Below are 20,777 nucleotides of genomic sequence, written 5' to 3' on the forward strand. Positions count from 1 at the left end.
TGACAGAGACGTTGAATGCACATTAAGATGGAAATGGAAATCCAGTAGTACAGTAATGCTAAAAATACAAACTTGCGGCAAATACAACTTTGAAAAAATAGTGAGCATATGGGACTGAGTTTAACCAGGGACACGTACTATCTCGTTTTATCTTGATCTGTGATTCTTCCATCTTCTTGAACAGTTCTGCATCCCCGATTACTCTAGCTGCATCCCGTACTTCACGACATGTTTCATCCAAACGCGTGATGACTCGAACAATGCTTCCTTCAGCAACATCTGTCAGGGCCGTAATTTGTTCAAATGGCTGCGGCGGTAGTGTAAGGGTTTTTAGCATATGAGATGTCAGTCAAAGCGCACCATCCCTTTCGCCCACTCGTAAACCACCTCTACTAGCCCAAATTTGAGCTTACGGAAGTCTTCGACCGGGACTTTATGTTTATCCTGCAGCCGTTCAATGCGTTCGCTGATTGCCAAAATGGCATCCCTGCCTTCCTCCAGCTTTTTCGGAATGACAGGTTCGATGTCCGTCTTCTCCTGGAAGACAAAACATGATAACAATGCCACAACCTCCTCGGGTTCGTAACCGGCCAACGTGTTATCAAGAATTAACTCTGTGAGCACTAGTTCACTGGCGGAATTGATCTATCACCAGATTTATCTAACGAGTCAACGATAGGCAGCGAGGATCACGCACCTCGCAAGCTACACGGCCTTTGAGCAAAACAGTGGAATTGGCGTCGATAAACTTAAGGTCTTTGAGTACTTCTATCCGCTGCTCGTAATCAGGAATGAGCTCCAAATTTTGGTCTGAGATAGCAAGCTTCAAATCCTCGATGTTTGCTCGTAAAACTTTCTCCGTGTGTATTTTGGAATACTAGAATCATTAAGGATGCTCGCTCTTGGCAAATGGAGGGAAAATAACTACCCACATGATCCTCAAATTTTTCGCAAAGGAGACACGCTCGATTCTGGATCCTCTGGACGTAGGCACTACGACTTCTCAAGACTTCCTGGAAGTCAAGAGAACGCATTTTACTCCACTCTACTTCAGGAATGTTCCCGGAACTAGACCATTCGCTAACCATGGAGGCCAGGGCTGCCACTCCTTCACGCATGGCGGAGATAATATGCCGATCGACAATAGTGCTTACATCGACCTTGCCGAATTGGAATTGAGCTTCACAGAAAACGATGACATAGTATGACTTACTTTTGCAGTGCGTGTAGTTACCAAGCAGATACTTGTCAGCGGGACGGAAGTTAGTTCATATGTCCAGTTATTCACAGCTAATGTGCCAGGTAATGGCGGCCATTGAGGGGTGATACCTTGAAGAGAAAGGTCTTGGAAATGTTCAGCAAAAGTGGGTGTGAAGCATTAAGGCCCTACCGTTTTTCTTATCTTTGGTGGCCTCATCCACAAGGGCAAGGACGAAATACCTCTTAACTTCGTCTGCTTTTCCGGGGTCAGATGCTTGTATCGGTGTTTGCTTGAGCAGAATTGCAACGTTGTTCGTCTTAAAATGCTAGTATAGGAATCAGCATCATTCCAGTGGTTCAAGGGTACACATGTGCTTACGTGGTCGCGTAGGATCACTACTCGTCCAGGTGACATTACCTTTTGTCCGTGCGGACTATTTGTTGCCATAGACAGCAGTTGTTCGTTAAATTCTACAATAGAACGAGACGTGTCATAGAATAACTCGATGTCTGCGTCGCATATATCACATTGGAGCTTGTCCATAGCCGAGAGCATTTTTTCATTCTAGAACACGGAAGATATCAGCAATTCCACCCTGAACATAATCGGCTGACAGCGCCACACCTCTGTCACTTTTCTCTGTTGATCTGGTAACAGTCTCTGGGATGCGTTTTCCGAGAAGCTCCTCTTAATCATTTCCTCGACCTTCAAGGCTTCCACTCGAAGTAGGTTCAGAATCATGTTGTAAGTGAGCCTAAATTGAGACGAAAGTTTCCCAGGCTTTCCTAACATCATGGTGTGGAGCGCCCCTTGCTGCAAAAGGGTCAAGTTTCTGACATATTCTGGAAGAAGTCCAAAGACTCACCTCAGGTAATGAATCACCGGCTACGACGATTACTGTTCCGATGGGATCAAGACCACGACGGCCAGCACGACCGGCCATCTGTGTATATTCTCCGGGAAGGATATCACGGAAACTCCGGCCATCATGCTTGCGAATGCTGGAGAATACGACACATTTTGCGGGCATGTTAACGCCCTATAATAAGGAGTGGGTCGGAGTCGCATGAAGCCAAAAAAAAACCTGCGCACCATGGCGAAAGTTTCGGTCGCAAACAAGATCTTGACCAATCCTCTTGCGAACAATATTTCTACAAGCTTGCATCGCGAGTGAGATAGAAGAAAAAACCACGAAATGGTCAATCTACCTCCTTAACAATTGGTAGAAGACCGCCGTGATGGATCCCAATCCCACGGCTGAGAAGGTCACGCATGCGACGAATTTGTGGGAGTTTCTTATCAGAACCTAGCATGTGAGCATCAGAGAAAGCTCCAGGGACAAGTCGAGCCTTCATTCACACCTTTCAATCGGGATAACGCCTTCTCGATAGCGACATGTACCCTCACTCTTCTCTACAGAGGTACATAGATCGGCATTGGTAAGAGTGGAAGCATTTCTTCGCAGCGTTTCTTCGACAGAGTAAACACAACCACCGGGAGCAAAGACTTCTTCCGGAGATGTCCTAGTAGATGCACATAGAGATTCTTGTCCGCGGTGTGTATGGTCCTATGGGAGGAGCCTCCCCCCCGTGAGACTCGCGGTGGAGTTGATACACCACGACCGCCACGCTGCTGTCCTCTCTGCGCAGCTCCGCCGCGAGCACCCACACGTTGCACAGGCGGCAGACCGGCCGCCTCTCGCTCTTTGTCTTGCTTCCGTCTTACGGCCTCGCCAGCATCTTTGTATCTGTGGCAACCGACTCTATGAGAAGCAAGAACGAAAGTTCAAAGAATGCCCACCCCTGGCCTAAGAAATTCCTTTGTGCATCCACGATCTTGAACATATCACGCCCGGCCCAAAGATAATGCTCGAGAGGTACGGGCCGCTGGGCTGTGGAAATGACATAGATATCCTTCTTCTTCGTGCGCCTATAGATAGTGGTATGAGTAAAGATATGTGACACCAGGTAAAAGGTGCGTTCACCCAACCCAGTCCGCGAATTCTTTAGTATTCGGAACCGTCGCTGACAATAAGATTATGGTAACATGATCTGGAAGCATTATAATTACTTCCTCCCACACGACCCCTCTCTAAAAAACTTTAATGAATCATTTGATCTGAAAGACGCAATACGCGTACCTCCGCATCATTAACATAGTGCACTTCATCGAAAATAACAAACTCTACATCTCGAATAAGATCAGCACCTTTATAGAGCATACTCCGGAGGATTTCCGTGGTCATAATGAGACAGCTCGCTTCAGGATTGATTTGGACATCGCCAGTTAGGATCCCCACGGCGTTTGACGCGAATGTTTGCTTGAAATCGCGAAATTTCTGGTTAGAAAGCGCCTTGATAGGCGATGTATAGATAGCCCTACAGCAGGATAAGCGATAGCCGGTGCTATTAAAATTAACTTACCGTGTCATATGTTTCTCCGCCAGAGCTATTGCATACTCTGCGACTACGGTTTTCCCAGCGGATGTGTGCGCAGCTACAAAGACCGAATCGCCCATTTCAAGATGATAGACAGCTTGTTTTTGGAACGTATCTAATTCGAACGGATACTGCGCACGCTTCTCAGAGCTGGACACTCTATGACTGAGATTAGAATACAAACCTTATGCAGCCATATCTGGTACCAGCTCGTGGAAGTTCCTGAGAGGCGTATTGACATCAATGACATGAGCCCAATCGCGTTTCTGCAAATGTGGGGCTCGACTCCTCTTAGGAGCCTTCGCTGGTCGCAAATGTGATCTCTGGTATTCATGTCAAGGTCAAGAAACATCGGAAATGCCTGAGCTTACAGTGGAAGGCAGTAATTCATCAATTTCCGCAATGTTATTGGGAGAGGATGGAAGATTAGAATCTTGGTCATCTTCATCGGAGAGCTGAAACGCGTTCAATGTGAATAACGTTGATGAAATGACTATATAGAGTACCGTAGAATCTTCGTCTGTCGACGACTTCGTCGGCGTCAATTCATCGAAGGCAAGGAGCGCAATCGTCGTCTAGTTCCTCGCCCGCGAGACGTAAACCTCTATTGAATCCAGGCGGCACGGTCCGCAATCCCTTTTTGCTTGTAGTCAAGTCAAGCGACGCGTCAGGGTCAAGCAAGATATCTAATCCCCCGGGCCAAAATGGAACATGGCCCGACTTTCCTCGGACAAAGCTAGTGCTGGGGCCAGGTGCACGTTCCAGCGATGTGGATGTTACTCCTGTGGTGACTCGGGGGTTGGGAGTCTAACAAAAAAATCATTTATTATCGCCCCAACAATTTTGCTGACCTGACTGACTTCAATATATCCCGTAACCCGACCTTCTAACCCGGTCCTCACAAATGTCAGACCCGTCGGCGGTGGTGAAGGGGAGGACTTGAGTAGCGATGGGATTGAAAGCGGAATCTTTCCAATGCCTGGTAAATCATAAAAACCCACGTCGATCGTACAGAGTCATTCAATTACACTTGGTAAGTCGGAAGCCAATGCGATGGTAGTCGATCCTCTGGCTCAAGGATTTTTACTTCTAAGGCTTTATGGACGTGCTCCCTGCGTAGGCGGTTGGGAAAGGCCAAGCTCTTCCAAGATTCGAGCAGCATTTTCGCGTTGTGGATGAAGGATCTGGTCGACAATGTCGACATAAGCATCTGGATCCATGGAACGACGATGGAGTTCAAAAACTAAACAGGCAATGAAAGCCTTCAGAAGCAAACACACCGCAACAGCCCTGATTCGAATGTCCGACCTCGGACTTTCCAGAAATACAAGGGGGTACCTTAAAGTTAGTGTGTAATCGGGACCGGGGTGAACTCCAGGACAGTCTGCAAGCCTCTTTGCTCTCGTGCCAAGCATTCGAGTTTGCAAAGCCGCATTCCCTCTCCCGGAGCCGTAACATCGTTTCCTCTCTAAAGATGCCGCTAGGTGCGGGTGGACCCACAACAACATAAAGGGTTAAGACAGGATCCAGTATTTCAAATGTACCCAGGAGAAAAACTCTCAAACTCCGAATCTCCGCGGCTTCTTGGGGTACTAAATCCATTAAGTAGGTCAGAAGGTCAGTATTGTATATGCTAAGGTATCAGTACAGAAAACTAAATGCAGGATGATGATGTGATGCTAAGAACATTGCGAGATAAAACGAGAGAAGAGCAGTCCAGGGAAAGTTGTGGGATCAGTTCGCGGGGTTTGGATTTTGGCGATTTCGCGGTTGTCGTTTGTGAGGCGTAAACACACTGCACTCGAATATAGTGACGCATATTCCCTTCCATTAGCTCCTTGTAAGCATTCGTTTCGAGTTCGTTCACGAGTTGCTCAGGAACTCCGCTTCCTAATAGCAACGGTCGTCCTGATTTCAGAAATGACTAAAAGGACTTTAAGCATGAAACGATATAAAAAAGCAAGGCTACGCACGAATATATCATCTCTCATCGCCGTTCCTATCCGCATGTCGAATGCGCTATCAGTCCGCCAAGGTGTTACAGGAATCCAGTATTGGTTGTAAGCAACATTTTCAAAGGACTGATGATTTGAAACCCAATCATGAAGATGTGTTGCTGCATCGACATCGCCGCCTCGGTTTCGTGCTGCCATTTCCAGGAACGATAACCACCTTGGCCACCATGGAGAGGCTAAGGTCGATGTATCCAAGTTTATTCGATGATAGTTCTCATCGTAGCAATGGAAATCGAATTCCATTAGGTCAATGAGGCCTCCCGTCCGTAGAACACGACTTATTTGATCGATGAGATGTGCGTAATCTCGAATCTGTTGTAGTAATGAGAGGCAACACTTTCGGGAAATGCATCTTATCTTACACCGGAGGAGATAAGGCGACAGTGGACAACGTTGAAGTCACCATAAAAATGTTCCAAGCCAAGATTGATATCATCAACTTCACTCCTGGCCTGAGTTTCAGCGACCGGGATATTAAGATCATATAGAGACGAACCTGCAGTTTGGCGGCATGTACCTATGGACGAGGTTATATTATGGTAGATTGAATATAGATAGCAAGGCTTACGGAGATTGCATAGGAACAAGATCAACGGCAACGGCACTACAATGTGGAAAGTCAAGCGCCGCTTCCATGATCCTGTACTTATGCGTTAGCGAACCGGCTAGCGAAATATGGAAGGGACTAACCAACGCCCGCTGCCACAGCCTAAATCCAGGACGGCCTTTTGTTCCCCAGGTACATCGTCTGCCATGACCTCCGGAAGTGGTGGGATGTATTTGCCCATAATTTCAATGAACATGTTATGCTGAAGGTCTAAAAAGCAGGTCAGTAGTGTCCGCGACCGAGACTGTGACGACGCACCAAGACGATCCAACTCTTCAGCATCGGCGGGCAACCGATATATTTCCGAGTAGTTGTTGAGGCCACGCCCAAATTCCTGCTTGTATGCCTCGGCGCGTAGGGAGCTCGTCATGGACCATACTGAAGGCGTAGGTGATAGCGAGCGCATTGAAGCATCGTACGAAGTAAATGAACTCCCTCCCACACTCGGAGCGGGACTGAAAGGCGGTATTGAGGAAATTGAGCAGACGTCGCTATCATCGTCACTGTCGCCGTCGAGAGGCTTGGGGAACGTATGAGAAACCATGGCGGGGTGGACGGTTGACGACGGAATGGAGAGAGTCGAAAAATAATCGCGATGAAATAAACATCAGTTAGTAAATATAATACCCCTTTATAACCCTCAGGCTGATAGACCCGGTGCGATCGTGAGATCGTAGCCTTTCAGGCGTACGGCGGACATCAACCAGCCATTCCGATGGCATCCAAACTTCTTCCGAGCCCCTTCCGCTTTGAATAAATAGGTAAAATACTTATTTATTTTTCGGGGAAAATACCTGCAAAATAGGAATCGATATACTCAGAGCAATAAAATAATACAGAAGATACGAAAAATATACAGCACAAGCATTTCAAAAGTTGCGAGGAGGGAGAGCATAGCACAAATTAGAGATGGGGAGCTACCTAAGGCGTACCCTGTCGGAGACAGATATTCATATATGTCCATATTTAGCCCTCAGATTCAACTCAGCTTTCTCATCACCAACTCCGCCTGAACGGCATGCCTTCCTTTCTCAGGTTCACAGGCTTCACGTCGTCGTCGGTTGACCTCTCCGATGACAACAAGAAACCCCGTAGAGCGGCAATCATGACATCGACAATTAGTTACCGACCTCAGATTTCCTGCATGATTCCTTGGGACTCGAAAGAATTTCTCGAAAAAATCTGGTGTAACTGCCAAGACCATCTGGAATCGATGTCATCATCTCCGACTCGGAGTAGCAATTGGTTTCAATTTCCCAAAACGCGCTTGCCCTGTGCTACGCGTCGTTCACTCAATGGTCACCGGACATCTTCCCGTTCTTTTTGACTTCTGAGACCCGTTCGCTGGGTTACAAGAAGTTAAGCCCCTCATATTGCTGCCCCATTACCTCGGTACGCCACGACCGCCGACTGCGACTACGTTTATAACTAGGGGTCCGAGCGCTTCTGACCTCTTCCGCATGCATGCGCGGTCACGAATCCATGTACGGTTATTTTGCGCCTTTAGGTCTCATGATAGGCCAGCCGAAGCCGCCTTTAATCTTATCAGTGTTCCAGCCCACGGAGAGCTTAGAATCTTCGGAACTCTCAGTAGTGCCTTCAAATTCTATAGTACTTCTTCGAGCGGCTTCGCCTCCGTGCATACAATTCAGATGCCGCAATGACAGTTCTCTGATGATGCTACACATAGGGAGTAACAGAGCGCATCCAATTCGCTGAGACCCTACCGGCCTTCATGTACCCATATGCTGAAAAGCCAGCATGAGACCGGCGACATCAGAGATTCCTCTACATAAGTATGTATACTGCCCTGATCTTTTCCATCTATAGATACTAATCCCTTTGGATACGCATGTTCATCAGGTGAGGGAGGTAAATCCCGACGATGGGCGTTATATCCTCGGAGTCGTCCTCGAATCCCGCCTCTAGGGATAGTATTACTGTTCAAGACCAGCCTGACGCCAAAACTTGAGTCCCAACTACTATGTGTCGCTCATCCCCTATCAAGCATCGGAGAGCACTCCAGTACCGCCGTACGTAGACCAGAATAGCCGAGAGGGTCTATTATTGACATTATGCACAAAGGGAAGCAAATCACGACAGGGTAGGTGAGGTAAGGGTAGACTTTCCCCGGTGATATTGGCGTCGGTGGGCCTTGGGTGTTGCAGGTGTGAGCAGCCCTCGTTCTCGGAAGTCCCCTTACAGTATGGAAGCAAACTTGCAAGATCACGGCGGAGAAGGGTCAATAATCCTACAATATTAACGCTCGTTCGAACACCGGGCGAGGCACGGTAGGAACATGCTGAGGACAATCACACAGTGTCGGTATCATGCTTATGTCCGTGAAGGACAGGGTTGCGAATCCGGCAAAGCGATAGGTTGAGGGATTCAACCGAAGAACAGAATTAGTGACGATGATATTCGCCACATAGGAACTTCGCAGCATGCGGCACCAAATATTCAAATACAGCATGCCTGGCCTGCACGTTACATACATGTTCACAGCACAACTTACCTACTACCGCTATTTCTTCTTCAGCGCCGCAAACCGTCTATTCAATGCCTCAAACTCGTCCTCTACCGTGTCCGTTACCGCCGGTGGGGCTTTTGAAACGGGTGTTGTCGAATCTTCCGGTTTTGATTTCTTGTTGCCTGGACCATCAATGTTGCTCGGTGGAATCGCAGGGAGTGTAGGACCGGGCTCTGCCGCGGATTCTGGTCTATACGCAGGTGGAGAATTTGCCTCACCTGCGGCCGTTTGCTATAACATAAAGCAATGGAGTCTCCCACACGACATTTAAAGCTAGCGTAGAATACCGACCTTTTCATCTCCGTTAGAGCCGTCGTCTATGTTATCGTCCGAACTTGGGGTATTCGGAGACGTCCAGGAAACCCCATATGCCTTCGCTATTTCCGCCAAATAAGCATTGACGAGCTCTGGGGAAGGCATATTAATGTCCAACTTTCGAACGACCTGCGCACGAATACGTCTGTAGGCATACTCAAACGTAAATGAGAAATCTTACGCGGTCACTGACACGTCCATCACGGTTCTCCATGACGGCGATAGAGAACTCTCTACCGTACTTGTGCATGAGAATGTCGCGTAGTACATGAAGTTCTGGAAGTGTATGTTTGAGAAAGCAGTTGACATGGTGAAGAGGGTTTTGGTATATACCTTTGACTTCGGTTCGGGGTGCAGAAAATATTATCCTGGATCAGCAAGCCTAGATTAGAAGAAAGAGTGGTGGGGCAAGACCCTTACTTACGAACAAACGCCTTCACTGATCGCCGGATCGGGTTCTCGGGAACTTGAATGACTGGTGTCAATCAACCGCGGCGGACGCCACAGATTTTCGCTCGCTTACTTTATGTCTAGAAGCCCAAAGCGAGCTATGAGAAGTTCGCAGTAAAGCTCAAGCAGTTCCAGAAGCTCGATATGGATGTCTTCATTGATTACTACGAATATCCGGTTCAATAATAACAAGGAGGTTGAAATGCGGGACATACTGGTCTCCACTTTAACCCTGGCGGTCTCAAGCTTTCCCCGCTCAATTAGAGTGGCAATGTCTCGACGCGAAGCCTTGGCCTGGGCCCCCTTCTTCTCTTGTAAAGTCCTGAGTCGTTGTACGGATATGCTGTTGACAGAGGGCGTGTAAATGGAGGATCATTAACTCCAGTAATTACAGTCGATCATTACCGGAGCTGCACCTTACAAGAAGTGAGTCGACGACGGATAAACGATGGTTTGAACTGGATCTACCTTGGCTTTGGTAGAATTCCAAGGAATCATGTCGGATGATGGTGAAGGTACAAGGCACGTGGATTCTGTTTGTTTATGGGGTGCTAAGTCTACTCCGCATAATAAAGCCAAGGGTAACCGTATATCGGAACTTGCTTCCGTACTTCTTTCCTTGACTACTCGACTATTGACCGTGTCAATGGGGATGGAGACAGGGTAAGATTTTCTGCCCTGCCCAAGATTTTAGGCGAGAGGGTAAATAATCATCTTAAAGGGTAAAAGCGAATAATTGATATGTGCCTCTACGCACCTGCATCGGCAGGCCGGACGGTGATGAATATTGATTGTACCGGCACTGATGATGTTCGAATTCTATGACGCATGCGGCCACTGTACGACCACCCTCGCCTGGATAAACGGCTCCTGCTTCCAGATCTTCGTTCCCCTTTCTTTCCCCACTTTCTTTCTGCGGTTTGCAACCGGAAAGTACTCACGGCTGCCCCGCTTGTCACGTCTGGCTGTTCGTCGCGCTGAATCCTTGAAATAACTTGGTACAACAACTTCCGGCTCCTGTAAATCTTAGCTGGGTGCCTATGGCTGTTACATCCCATATGGTTATTGCCTGGTCCACTAGTTTTTAGGGATGCCGCGGACGAAGTCACGCTAATAAGAGGTCGCAACTGGTTCACATGTATACTGAAGTTGCTTATACGTACTCGAGGTTGTCTCTACAATGTCTTTCATGCTCTTCGGTGTAGCTAAGGTTTCTTACAAAGGCACTTGACGGTGACAGGTTCCCAATCAGACAGACCTAAAATTGCTTCGCTAGTAGACATCTGGCGATTTAATATCGGACTCATAACTTCGACTGCCACCACAAGTGAGCATATGCGGATTGCCGGTATATGAGGTGGGCGGCCACCACAAAAGTGTCCGACCAGAGGAATGTACGGTCATCGATCTTTACAACTCAGAATTCTGGTTAACTGGATTTGCACAGCCAAGCTGGCTCGCATCGCAAACTTCCAGACAATACGGCCCGGGATGGCTGTCAGAATGCCTTGAGCTGTTAAGCTCATCGAGAATACTCGCTTGAAAGGCGAACACGCACCGGAGACATGTTTACTCCGATGGATGGTGTATCGAAAATCACCTGGACGCATATTTGGGCCCGCTCGCGCGCAACTTTACGATCGGGTCGCAAGCCGGAAGATAGGGGCTGATACGATAGTATGGACAAGCAAAACCAAGCGACCCGGAAAGACGAAGATGTGGTAGTAATTCAAGTCCACGAATACAATTCGTGTAATTGACGAAAACAGAGGTCCCTCAAAAACACGGTCCCTCATTTTCCTCACCGCTATCAAGCCATTCTTCTAATCAGACAATCATCAGAAACTGCGGGTTGAAAGGGGTAAAGCCATGAAAACGGACCAAGTGCTTCCGCGTTGTCAACCCACCATTTCTTATATTCCTCAAGGACATCCTTCCTCACAGCATCCTTCTTGGCTGCATACGCTTGCTGACGAGCTTGCCGCGTGGCTTCGTCTACCTAGAGAATCGTCAACGTCAAAAGGTGAGATGTTAAGTATGAATCTTACTGATTCATCGAATAGATCTCTAGGAGAAGGGGGAAAGAGACGCTCCTGGAAAGATGGCATCAGAATGACAGAATCTGGCGTTGCTGAAGCCGGTGTTACATACCCTCCACTTTTCTAATTCTATAAGAATTGGATGCTTCTCCAACATCGCCGCTGCAAATAAAGCACTCGAATTGGAATTTGAGCGGGTAGTGGGATTCAATATAGAGCCCATAGAGGAGGCGCATGGATCTGGTTCTGAATGCGGCATGATGGTTGAGAAATGGAAACCTGGAACTGACCCGAGGATTTTGAACATGGCTTTTGATTGTCTCGATCGGCAGCCCCACTGTCTCACCGTTTTTATATCCGCCCAAATCTGCCTTACGAATTTACCTCAAAACTCTCAAAATCGCTGAAGAACTCTACTCAGGAAGAAATGGAAGTAGAGCCCTTCTCTTTGCCTTGAACCACGGACCAACTGCTAGTACCCTTCAAACGCACATGTCAGCCATAGTGACCCATCCATGGCTTCTAGCCGCCTGCCGTATGTGCCGAATACTCGTCGCTCCTGACTTTCCCAGCTAATTCTTGCATTGATTAGGCCATTATCCCATTTCAACGATCTCTCTAAAATTGTGAACGCCGTCTAGTCTGCGAAGACGTTCACCTCCCTGAGCGATTTCTTAAAGAACATATTTAACATCGAACCACGCCCGTACCCGTTTCTGACTTGGAACCTTAGCTTCTGAAGATTTCGACGAGGCTTCTTGTGAGGGCTTATTCTCAGAGTCTTGGGGTCCTCGGATTCTTCGTACCGCCTCCGGTTGTGTAAAACCTTTCCCAACAATGGCATAGCAGTACACAGTTTTGCGTTGGGAATGACCGATGCCGATAACCGAACCACCTTTGTCGATTCCACAGTGTCGCATCCAACTGGTCTCCTCTGGTTCCGAACATCTATCTTTATAAATTGACCCAGCATTACCTATTCTCATCCATTTCACTACTTTGCCTATGCTACCCATAAATCCACCCATGATGAAATCGACGGCAGCATTACTATTACCTGCCCAGTGCCACCGTCCCAAACATAGTACTCGTCCTGTGTATATGGTATCGCTCTGACCGGTTCAACCGATACGCCAACCACGTCATCCTTAACATCCGTCGGCGCTAACCCACCGTTGAGGACAAGAAGATCAATCTACTGTTGATCTATGGCCTTTCCAGTCATTCATTTTCAACCGTTAAAGTCCAGAGTGACACTTGGAACCAGCTGCATTTAACAAAGGTCTCAGACAGATCTGAAAAATGGGCGTCCGGGAAGTAATGTGAAGCACCACCACACTAATACAACCTGCCAGCCCTCGGTTAGGTTAACTATAAAAGCTCGATCAAAACACCCAAAAAACACCATGTTTAAAGCAGCGTTTAAATAATCCTGGTATGTCTTGAACTCTGACCATCTGATATCCTAACCGTAATTCGGTGTTCCGGGTTCTGATTTATGCTGCTCGCCGTCCTGTTAGTCAACAAGAAGCAGAAGCAAATACTCAATGCTGTACTCTAACATCAGTTGGACAGCATGTGCAGTGTGACGGCAAGGATATGATAACAATAACGGTGAATTGAGCTGAAAGCTCCTACGAGGATATTCCAGGATATTCAATTGTACTAGGAAAAGGATCCGTGTCGCAATATATTTACTGTTAGTGGTCCTTACGGAGGCAGAAAGCGGGGTGATCTGATCGTGCCCCTGTGATGGTTGTTTGGATGACGGTTGCCGCTTATGGATCCAATACATCCATGATGAAGTGACCGTTCTGTTAGTACTGCTTTCGGTTCTCTGCATCTTCTGACTCGACGCCATCTCTATTCTGCTCTTTTGCCGCCACGATGAGCACGACCCTCTCTCACACCACCAGAGTTCGCCAGTCTCTTCATCTGTCCATAGACCCATCGCCTTACCACCACTTTCGTGCCTCATCATCGGATTCAAATACATCATCCTCGGATTCTGCAATGACCAGCTCAGAGACCATGGAGAGCTCTCCACCTTCTTCTGTCTCCGAACCAAGCAGCATCATATGCACAGTGTTGTGCATGTATGATTTCCAGTCGGACAATCCAATTCACCTATCCTTTCGCAGGAACGAAATGCTCGATATCATCACACAGGAAGCCACCGGATGGTGGGCAGCAATGCGACGTGGAGGCAATGTCGTTGGCTGGATACCACAAGCCTTTGTGCGCCCGCTTTCGTGGGAAATGGCGGAGAGACTGCGCAGTATTCTGGAAGAACTTCGCGTCTTTGAATATGACGCTGAGCAGCTCTACAACTCTGCACCTACTTCACAGATATCTAGTGTCCTCGAGTCTCCTTTACTTATTGAGGCAGAAAAACATGTATCTGCTCGGTCGCCATGGTCTTCGCCGGAGACCCACCAGAGACCACACCACCCTCCCTCTCCCAAGACGCCAGTACCCCATCCTCCTTTGATAACCGTGCCTGTCAGACGCAAGCTAAGGAACCCTTGCAGCATGTCCGAGATCTCATGCAGGGATAAGCTCGCCACCCTCGAGCCACTCTCACCTCTCCGAAATCCCCCACGGCGCCATTATTCTCCTTTGGCTTCGGAACATGACTCAGACGCTGAATCTCCATCTGCCTCTGACAGACGCCGTTTGGAAAAGATTAAGCAGCTTACGGGAAGCGAGGAAGCGGTCTCGTTCATCAGCACTGTCCAAGCTCAGGCCAATTCCCCATGGTATATGAAGTCACGGCACTCAGATCAGCTAAGGATTGACAGCGAAGGCCAGGTCCGCTCCGGGACCACAGAGGCTTTGGTGGAGAAACTCACGTCGGAAACCTCCAAAGATGTTATCAGTAAGATTTAACTATCCTGCATATCCGCCATCTACTAATTCATAACTACCTCTACAGAGGCCGCACAGGAAAACACGTTTCGGAACGCATTTCTGATGACATTCCGGACGTTCATGACCGCCGATCAGCTGTTCACCGCACTTGTGGGTATTTATGCTATGGAATACCCTAGCAAGATAACGGATCCAGAATATGAAGAATGGAGGGAGAAATGCTCTCTCCCTACACAACGCATAGTGCTGACTGTCTTTACTATGTGGCTTGAAGATCACCGGTTACTTGAGGAAGAGCCACACATAGCCCAGCACCTCACTGATTTCCTCAACGACGTAACCCCTCCCCTTGCCGTGACGGCTAAATTAATTGTCAAATCTATCGAGCGGCTGGTGAGTATATCAAAATCGGACTCTTTCACGGCACTCAGATCCTTCAGACATTTGCTAGTCCCTACGTGGAATCGCCCGTAGTATCCCCTCGTCGGAGAAAAAAATCTCGCGATCATAAGGGCGACCTTCTCCGCCTTGATCCCACAGATTTGGCCGAACAGCTGTCCCTATTTGAGTATACTCTCTACAACAAGATAACTCCTCAAGATTGTTTGTTGTATGCAAAGTCGCCTCAATTGGCCCCGAATCTCAACACTTTCTGCGCCACCCATGATAAACTGGCGTCCTGGGTAACCTTCAGTATCCTGAACAACGAAGCACTAGGAAAACGGGCGGATACTATTGACCTCTGGATCAAGGTCGCCGAGGTATGACTTCATTGCTATCTTCACCACAGAAATCACTCTGATCGCCGCCCTAGAAATGCCGAAATATGAATAACTTCGCATCTATGAGCGCGCTTATTACAGCGCTCAGCAGTGTTGTCATCACGCGGTTGCATCTCACATGGGCCCATGTGGGGCGAAAGACGAATCTTGACGCGCTGTTGAAATATAACGAACCTTCCGGAGGCTTCGCCGCATTTCGAAATCTTCAAAGTAACGCCGAGGGTCCCTGCGTACCTTTTGTAGGGATGTACCTTACCGATATTGCCCACACCAAGGATCAGTTTGAGGACGTCGAGGATGATGGCCGAATTGTGTTTATCAAGCGGCAGCGGTGGTATGAGACTATAACACAGATGCTACGGCACCAGTCGAAACCGTATAATATTGGAGAGAGTATGTCTATTCGGGGCTTTATTTCTTTAAATCTACGGACAACTGGTACGAAGGACTGGAGTTTGGCTTGGGCAAAAAGTCAAGACGTACAGCGTTCGGAGCTGGAACACGCAGATATCCGTAGGGGGTTGGAGGCTGCTGGCTTTTAGTTTTCATCTTTGCTTTCTCAACTTTGCTTTCTTGTGTTTTTTTAATGCTTTTGGATTTATGCATGCGTATATAGCGGACAGGTATTCAATATTCAACATAGGGCTGTATAGCCCCTAACTATGGACCCTGAAAGTCACGATCATTCTTGCTTTCTGCCACGACTGCTTAAGACATGGCAGGCCTTCTGGCTACAACGACTGTGATCTTTGTTCTCGTTCTCGCTATATTTTATCAAGTTTATCTAAGTCCCACGCTGACAACATTTGGCATCGGTCGAACTGTCGGGCCATACGAACATAATGGGCGATGTAAAACCATTCTTGAGGTAGAAGGGTGTGAAAGTGAACCATTGTCTTTTTTCTTTTGTATAGTCATTAACTGGGCTCTCGTTTACAGAGATAGTGCTTCACCATGCAACTGGAAATGTGTATATGGCCTGCTCGACACTGAAACAACGATTCCATGCGTTGCATCCATCAAAAGAAGCTACTATACCGAGCTCTGAAACCAACTACTTTGCGATGTATAGTCCAGACGGACGTATTACCCGTCTCTCCCTACAAAATTTTGACATGTCTCGCACTGTCGTATTCCACGGCATGGACGTCGTTCCATCATCCACTAATACTCAAGAACTCTTTGTATATCTCGTGCACCACCGTCTGCCTCTGGGCTTTCAAGACCCTGCACGAGTGGGCTACGACTCCTCAATTGAAATATTCAAAACTTCCGTTGGAAACACAATTTTGACACATCTACGAACCGTTGAACACCACATTATTTATTCCCCCAACGACGTTATTGGCTCCGCCGATGGCAAGAGCTTCTTCTTCACCAATGATCGAGGGGGACCAAAAACCGGCCTTGTGAGTTTAGACATTGCTTCACCCATTTACCGCAATTCAACGAGGGGTTAGACACGAGATTTGTACGAGTTCTTGAGGCCATCTTCGTCTGTTGGCTACTGTCACGTCGAAGAAGGCTGCAAGACATCGATATCTGGAATGCTCAATAACAACGGTATCGTCCAAGCTGACAACGGAACCATTTATGTCTCCAGCACCCTCTCGAGTGGAATACGCGTGTTAGAGAAGCAGGAAGACAATACACTCGTTCTAACAGACGTGATCCCCTCCGGTGAAGATTTCTTGCTCTTTTCAATTCTACCCACGGTTGCTAACAAGACGAACCAGAAACTATCATCGATAATTTGTCCATGGATGAAACTGGGGCTGTGTGGGCGGCTGGTTAGTTTCCGAACGTACCCGTTTGGCTTTGATCTGACGCGTCGGATCCAGGTATTCCGAGAGCGCAGGATGCACTCAAAGCAATGATGAACCTGTTCACAACCCCATGTCCTGTCTCAGTTTACAGGTTTTCTATAAACACCGGTCCGTCTTCGTTCTTCGGCGAGAAACTACAAAGGAGAGAAGGTACGGACAAAACCTTGAACGTGGTCCTAAAGTTTAATCCTTGTGCTTCATATCTGATTTTAGGTGCTGGAAGACGATGGAAGCTTGGCTTCTTTCATTAGTACGGCAGCCTATGACTCTCGACGCGGTCGACTGTACCTCCATGGTAAAGTCCATTGTATTGAAAATTTCATTGGTTCTATCTAACACGCGATCGTCGCAGGTCTGGGTTCTCCTGGGCTTACCGTATGTACGATCTGAGAAAGCCTTTGGGGGAACAAGAGCATCACTATCCGGTCTGCCGTATTGTAAAGAGGAACCGCAGGGGCAGGGCTCTCAAACACAAAATAAATCATTTCCTCATGACAAACATCGCCACCCATGGGAACTCGAGGGAGGAAGAAGAAGAAGGTAGCTCTTTAACACTCCGAACCGTTCCCAGGACGGTTCACTTTTCACATTGGTCGTTTTCCAGAAACAAAGATCTCCGAGTCAATAACGTCGGAAAAAGAGTGTCATAAGTGTGATAATTATAGATATCTATTATTGGAAACCCAACCCAGGAATAAGGACGAAGGCACTTACTCTGAAGGACTTTGAACGGATTGCATCAGTCGCATTACTATAGGCTCATATGGTAGAGCGGCAGCGAGTCATCTCCATAAGAGGGCTATCTCCATGGATATTGTCAACGTCCAGAGACTCGGAAAGTATCGAGTTTGATATAGTGCAGTGGGGCCAGCGATGGGGATGGGGGCGGCTGAAACGCAGGGCGGTCTGCATCAATCTTCATTCATCTGTCTCGAGAATACTGATTCAAAGATATTACCGGTATTGGCTGCATTCTGAACGTCCTTCGCAAATTGGCACGGTGAAAAACAAGCGAACTTGAGAATTGATTTATAATAACTGAACAATGTTTGTTTAACTACAAATAAATAATGTTTATGTTTAGATTGAAGCTGCCCAGCTTCCAAGCCAGGAGCTCATGGATAACAGAGCTTGAGTCTGGACTTCGGCAATGGAGCTGTCTGCTTCCGCATTTGCAACTTTCAGGTCCGAGCAATGAAAGCCATCACCCACGAAGATGGGCTGCAGCAGCGTTCCTAGGATGTCTAAACCGTCAGCGGACATGGTGGCACCTCTCCATGGGTCGCCTGGAATGCATAAGAAACAACAACATGGCTAAGGGGGGTTAACTTACGGTTCGCATTGGCAAAGAACAATCGATCGGCCTGTACGGCCCAACCGGTGTACCGTGAGTTGACATTAGCGACCGAGGGTTCAGGACGGTTCCGAGAACGCGTCTGGAAACATGAGAACACATTGACGCTGGAAAGGAACACAGGCATGAAAACCAGCGACATCAGAGAGATCAAGTGACCGACCTGAGCATACAAAGTATCGGCATTAACTAGTCTTGAGACAATTGCGGGGTGGCCTTCTGGGGGCCCGCCCTAAACACGGTGTCAGTCGAACGAAAAGTTGAACAAAGCGCCCTTACCTGGTACCAGCCGACTTCATTGCATCTGAATAGAAGAATCATTAGATAAAGATGCAATCATTTTCACAAGTGGCGCCAGGAAAACCTACACGGTCCACATCCAGGAACGGTAAGAGTTGCCCACCGCAAGTATTGGTATAATAATCCAGGGTCCCATCGTAAGTGCCCAAACATTCTCTGTCTTGGATGTCAGTGCCAGAAGTACAAGATCATCAGTCACTTACACTACGCTAACATCACCGCACACTAATGAACGGAACACCGATAAATCAATAGAACAACACGGACCAGAAGTAAGCACTTACGATGTTCAAGGTACTCGCCCTTAAAGTAAGCGCCCCAGGAGGCCAGGGCGTGTTCAAGGCCCCAGCCCTCTGCAGGGGCGCTGATACCATCTTTTACTTCTAGTGCATCACAGAACTGGTAAAATAGTGCATCTGGCCCTGACGTAGGCTGAAGAGACTGCCAATCCCAGAGATTGTTTCGTACTAACTCCGAAATAAGTTTGTGAGCACGCGTATACCGGATACAGACGTACGGGCACCCGCAGCATCATCAAGATGAGTAAGATTGCTCATGCCAAAAGTCTCCTTGACGGAGTCAATGGCCGTGGTATTATCGCCAGTGAAAACTTCATCCACATAGGCAATCACGGCAGCCACATCGGCGGAACAATTGGCAGGCATGTACTGGCGGATAGGCTCGTAATATTGCCAGAAATCCCTGTAAAAGCCGTCCATTTCAATGAGCACGAGGCTGTACGGAATTTTGTGGATCCTACGTTATTGCTTCCACTACTGCAGATGACGCATAACCGGCATAAAACAATCCGGGGTTGCTAGTGGTGAACCATTAACAAAATTTGTTTCAAAACCAAGCCGATTTACTCACTTTACCATAGTCCAGCTCACCAAGGCACCTATTCTAGATCAGATCTATAGTCTTCAATCAGAACAGAAAAGACACCGACCAGGAGTAGCTTCCACCAGCCAAGATCCAAGGTGCTTTATCAGGACCCAGTTGATCTCCATTTGTCATTGGCAATTTAACATTCTTAGCAAAGTAGACGAAATCGTTAATGGCTTGGGGAATGGTGAGCACTTTAAGGCTCTGCGATGAAAGGTCTGGGTATGGGTTACTTGCACCGTAGAAACGGTGCTCCAGGATCACAACCGCTCCATGCTGCTGTTGTGCGATCTGGCCAAAGATTGAGATATTGGTAAGAAAAGGGTAGTACGCTGACAGATGTGATAACCGTTAATTACAGAAGCATGCAAGAAATGAAAACGGCGCACTCTCAGCATTGTTTTCCCCGGGAGTAAGCAGGATGATCGGACCGCCTAAATGGTGCGGGTCAGCAGATCGGCGCGGAGAAAAACACGCCACACGAACCGGATTCATAATACTCGGAAGTATGCCAATAACGTTGCTGAAACGTCCCCAGAGACGCGTTATTATGGTCGATCAACTGGTCAAAGTAGTACACGGTGTCGTAGGCAACAGTGGCCTTCGCCTGAGCGGTCGAAGCGAGGTACGGGGCTTCAACTGAGGGAAATATGGGCATAGGCATCATATTTGCATGAGGACGGCCGTCCTTGAGTATAGCAGATGCAAGTCCAAGCAAGCATGATAGAGGAGCGAGAGCGAGTGGGATCGAACGCATAGCGGAGAATTGAGAACTAACTCTGGGGCGAAGATACTAGTCGTATTACTCGACCTTTAAATACTCATTAAGCCTTGGCGGCGTCGTATGGTCAAGGGGCTGTAGAACCAAGCAAACCGGTCTGAGGAAGCTCAGGGTTCCTTTGGTCGAGTCAGAAACATCGTGATGGAACCTATAACTGATGTAGACGTAGTTTCTGGGCGGTGTGCTTCCATCATCTCCGAGTCAGAGAATCGGTCATAATCGCGCGCTGCGCCGCCGCATATGTCCAGCAACTGAATGAGCTTCGAGCCGCGATTTTCGAAATCAGCGGAACAGACCAGACGGGACCAATTGAGCCAGGCGTTCTTGATGTAGTAACCGTTCAACAGCGTCCTTGGATACAATAATGCATCGAAGATAGCGGC

The 20,777-nt window shown here is 47.8% G+C and overlaps 7 protein-coding genes across 7 annotated transcripts; 2 read left to right on the forward strand and 5 right to left on the reverse strand.

Annotated features, from left to right (window-relative positions):
• Positions 1–58: 58 nt before the first annotated feature.
• On the reverse strand, positions 59–4,801 carry EV420DRAFT_1617588 (antiviral helicase; the record flags this gene model as incomplete). Its single annotated transcript, XM_060475259.1, has 23 exons — positions 59–87; positions 139–307; positions 361–645; positions 698–877; positions 933–1,160; positions 1,214–1,344; positions 1,391–1,526; positions 1,580–1,765; positions 1,826–2,014; positions 2,067–2,240; positions 2,294–2,359; positions 2,410–2,507; positions 2,563–2,614; positions 2,690–2,948; positions 3,002–3,130; positions 3,186–3,292; positions 3,342–3,579; positions 3,625–3,770; positions 3,846–3,962; positions 3,990–4,081; positions 4,242–4,446; positions 4,491–4,607; positions 4,670–4,801. The coding sequence occupies 23 exons, from the start codon at positions 4,799–4,801 to the stop codon at positions 59–61; spliced, it is 3,465 nt and encodes a 1,154-aa protein (XP_060337144.1).
• An 88-nt stretch (positions 4,802–4,889) lies between these two features.
• EV420DRAFT_1301152 (S-adenosyl-L-methionine-dependent methyltransferase) lies at positions 4,890–7,175 on the reverse strand. The gene is made up of 7 exons (XM_060468394.1): positions 6,520–7,175; positions 6,345–6,471; positions 6,223–6,294; positions 6,151–6,171; positions 6,017–6,101; positions 5,613–5,966; positions 4,890–5,563 (listed from the first exon to the last, which is right to left on the reverse strand). Exons 1-7 carry the CDS (start codon positions 6,803–6,805, stop codon positions 5,294–5,296), a joined length of 1,215 nt encoding a protein of 404 aa, XP_060337145.1. The 5' UTR covers positions 6,806–7,175; the 3' UTR covers positions 4,890–5,293.
• A 1,610-nt stretch (positions 7,176–8,785) lies between these two features.
• Positions 8,786–10,054, reverse strand: EV420DRAFT_1636900 (DUF292-domain-containing protein; the record flags this gene model as incomplete). Its single annotated transcript, XM_060476647.1, has 8 exons — positions 8,786–9,022; positions 9,083–9,235; positions 9,288–9,382; positions 9,440–9,474; positions 9,531–9,581; positions 9,630–9,720; positions 9,772–9,899; positions 9,978–10,054. 8 exons carry the CDS (start codon positions 10,052–10,054, stop codon positions 8,786–8,788), a joined length of 867 nt encoding a protein of 288 aa, XP_060337146.1.
• A 1,278-nt stretch (positions 10,055–11,332) lies between these two features.
• Positions 11,333–11,854, reverse strand: EV420DRAFT_1636901 (uncharacterized protein; the record flags this gene model as incomplete). The annotated part of the gene is made up of 4 exons (XM_060476648.1): positions 11,333–11,379; positions 11,438–11,555; positions 11,605–11,649; positions 11,708–11,854. 4 exons carry the CDS (start codon positions 11,852–11,854, stop codon positions 11,333–11,335), a joined length of 357 nt encoding a protein of 118 aa, XP_060337147.1.
• Positions 11,855–13,482: 1,628 nt separating this feature from the next.
• Positions 13,483–15,790, forward strand: EV420DRAFT_1617591 (ras guanine nucleotide exchange factor domain-containing protein; the record flags this gene model as incomplete). The annotated part of the gene is made up of 4 exons (XM_060475260.1): positions 13,483–14,473; positions 14,531–14,859; positions 14,907–15,227; positions 15,281–15,790. The coding sequence occupies 4 exons, from the start codon at positions 13,483–13,485 to the stop codon at positions 15,788–15,790; spliced, it is 2,151 nt and encodes a 716-aa protein (XP_060337148.1).
• A 137-nt stretch (positions 15,791–15,927) lies between these two features.
• On the forward strand, positions 15,928–17,791 carry EV420DRAFT_1511070 (uncharacterized protein). The gene is made up of 8 exons (XM_060471546.1): positions 15,928–16,132; positions 16,188–16,657; positions 16,709–16,928; positions 16,985–17,038; positions 17,090–17,182; positions 17,217–17,224; positions 17,288–17,369; positions 17,427–17,791. Exons 1-8 carry the CDS (start codon positions 15,964–15,966, stop codon positions 17,462–17,464), a joined length of 1,134 nt encoding a protein of 377 aa, XP_060337149.1. The 5' UTR covers positions 15,928–15,963; the 3' UTR covers positions 17,465–17,791.
• Positions 17,792–18,154: 363 nt separating this feature from the next.
• Positions 18,155–20,370, reverse strand: EV420DRAFT_1636904 (peptidase S28; the record flags this gene model as incomplete). The annotated part of the gene is made up of 12 exons (XM_060476649.1): positions 18,155–18,360; positions 18,408–18,660; positions 18,708–18,721; positions 18,775–18,884; positions 18,932–18,953; positions 19,013–19,195; positions 19,246–19,430; positions 19,489–19,545; positions 19,599–19,626; positions 19,694–19,945; positions 20,003–20,047; positions 20,100–20,370. 12 exons carry the CDS (start codon positions 20,368–20,370, stop codon positions 18,155–18,157), a joined length of 1,626 nt encoding a protein of 541 aa, XP_060337150.1.
• Between the last annotated feature and the right edge of the window lie 407 nt (positions 20,371–20,777).

The sequence above is a fragment of the Desarmillaria tabescens genome, assembly GCF_030435595.1.
Source record: "Desarmillaria tabescens strain CCBAS 213 chromosome Unknown EV420scaffold_4, whole genome shotgun sequence".
Classification (NCBI taxonomy): Eukaryota; Fungi; Basidiomycota; class Agaricomycetes; order Agaricales; family Physalacriaceae; genus Desarmillaria; species Desarmillaria tabescens.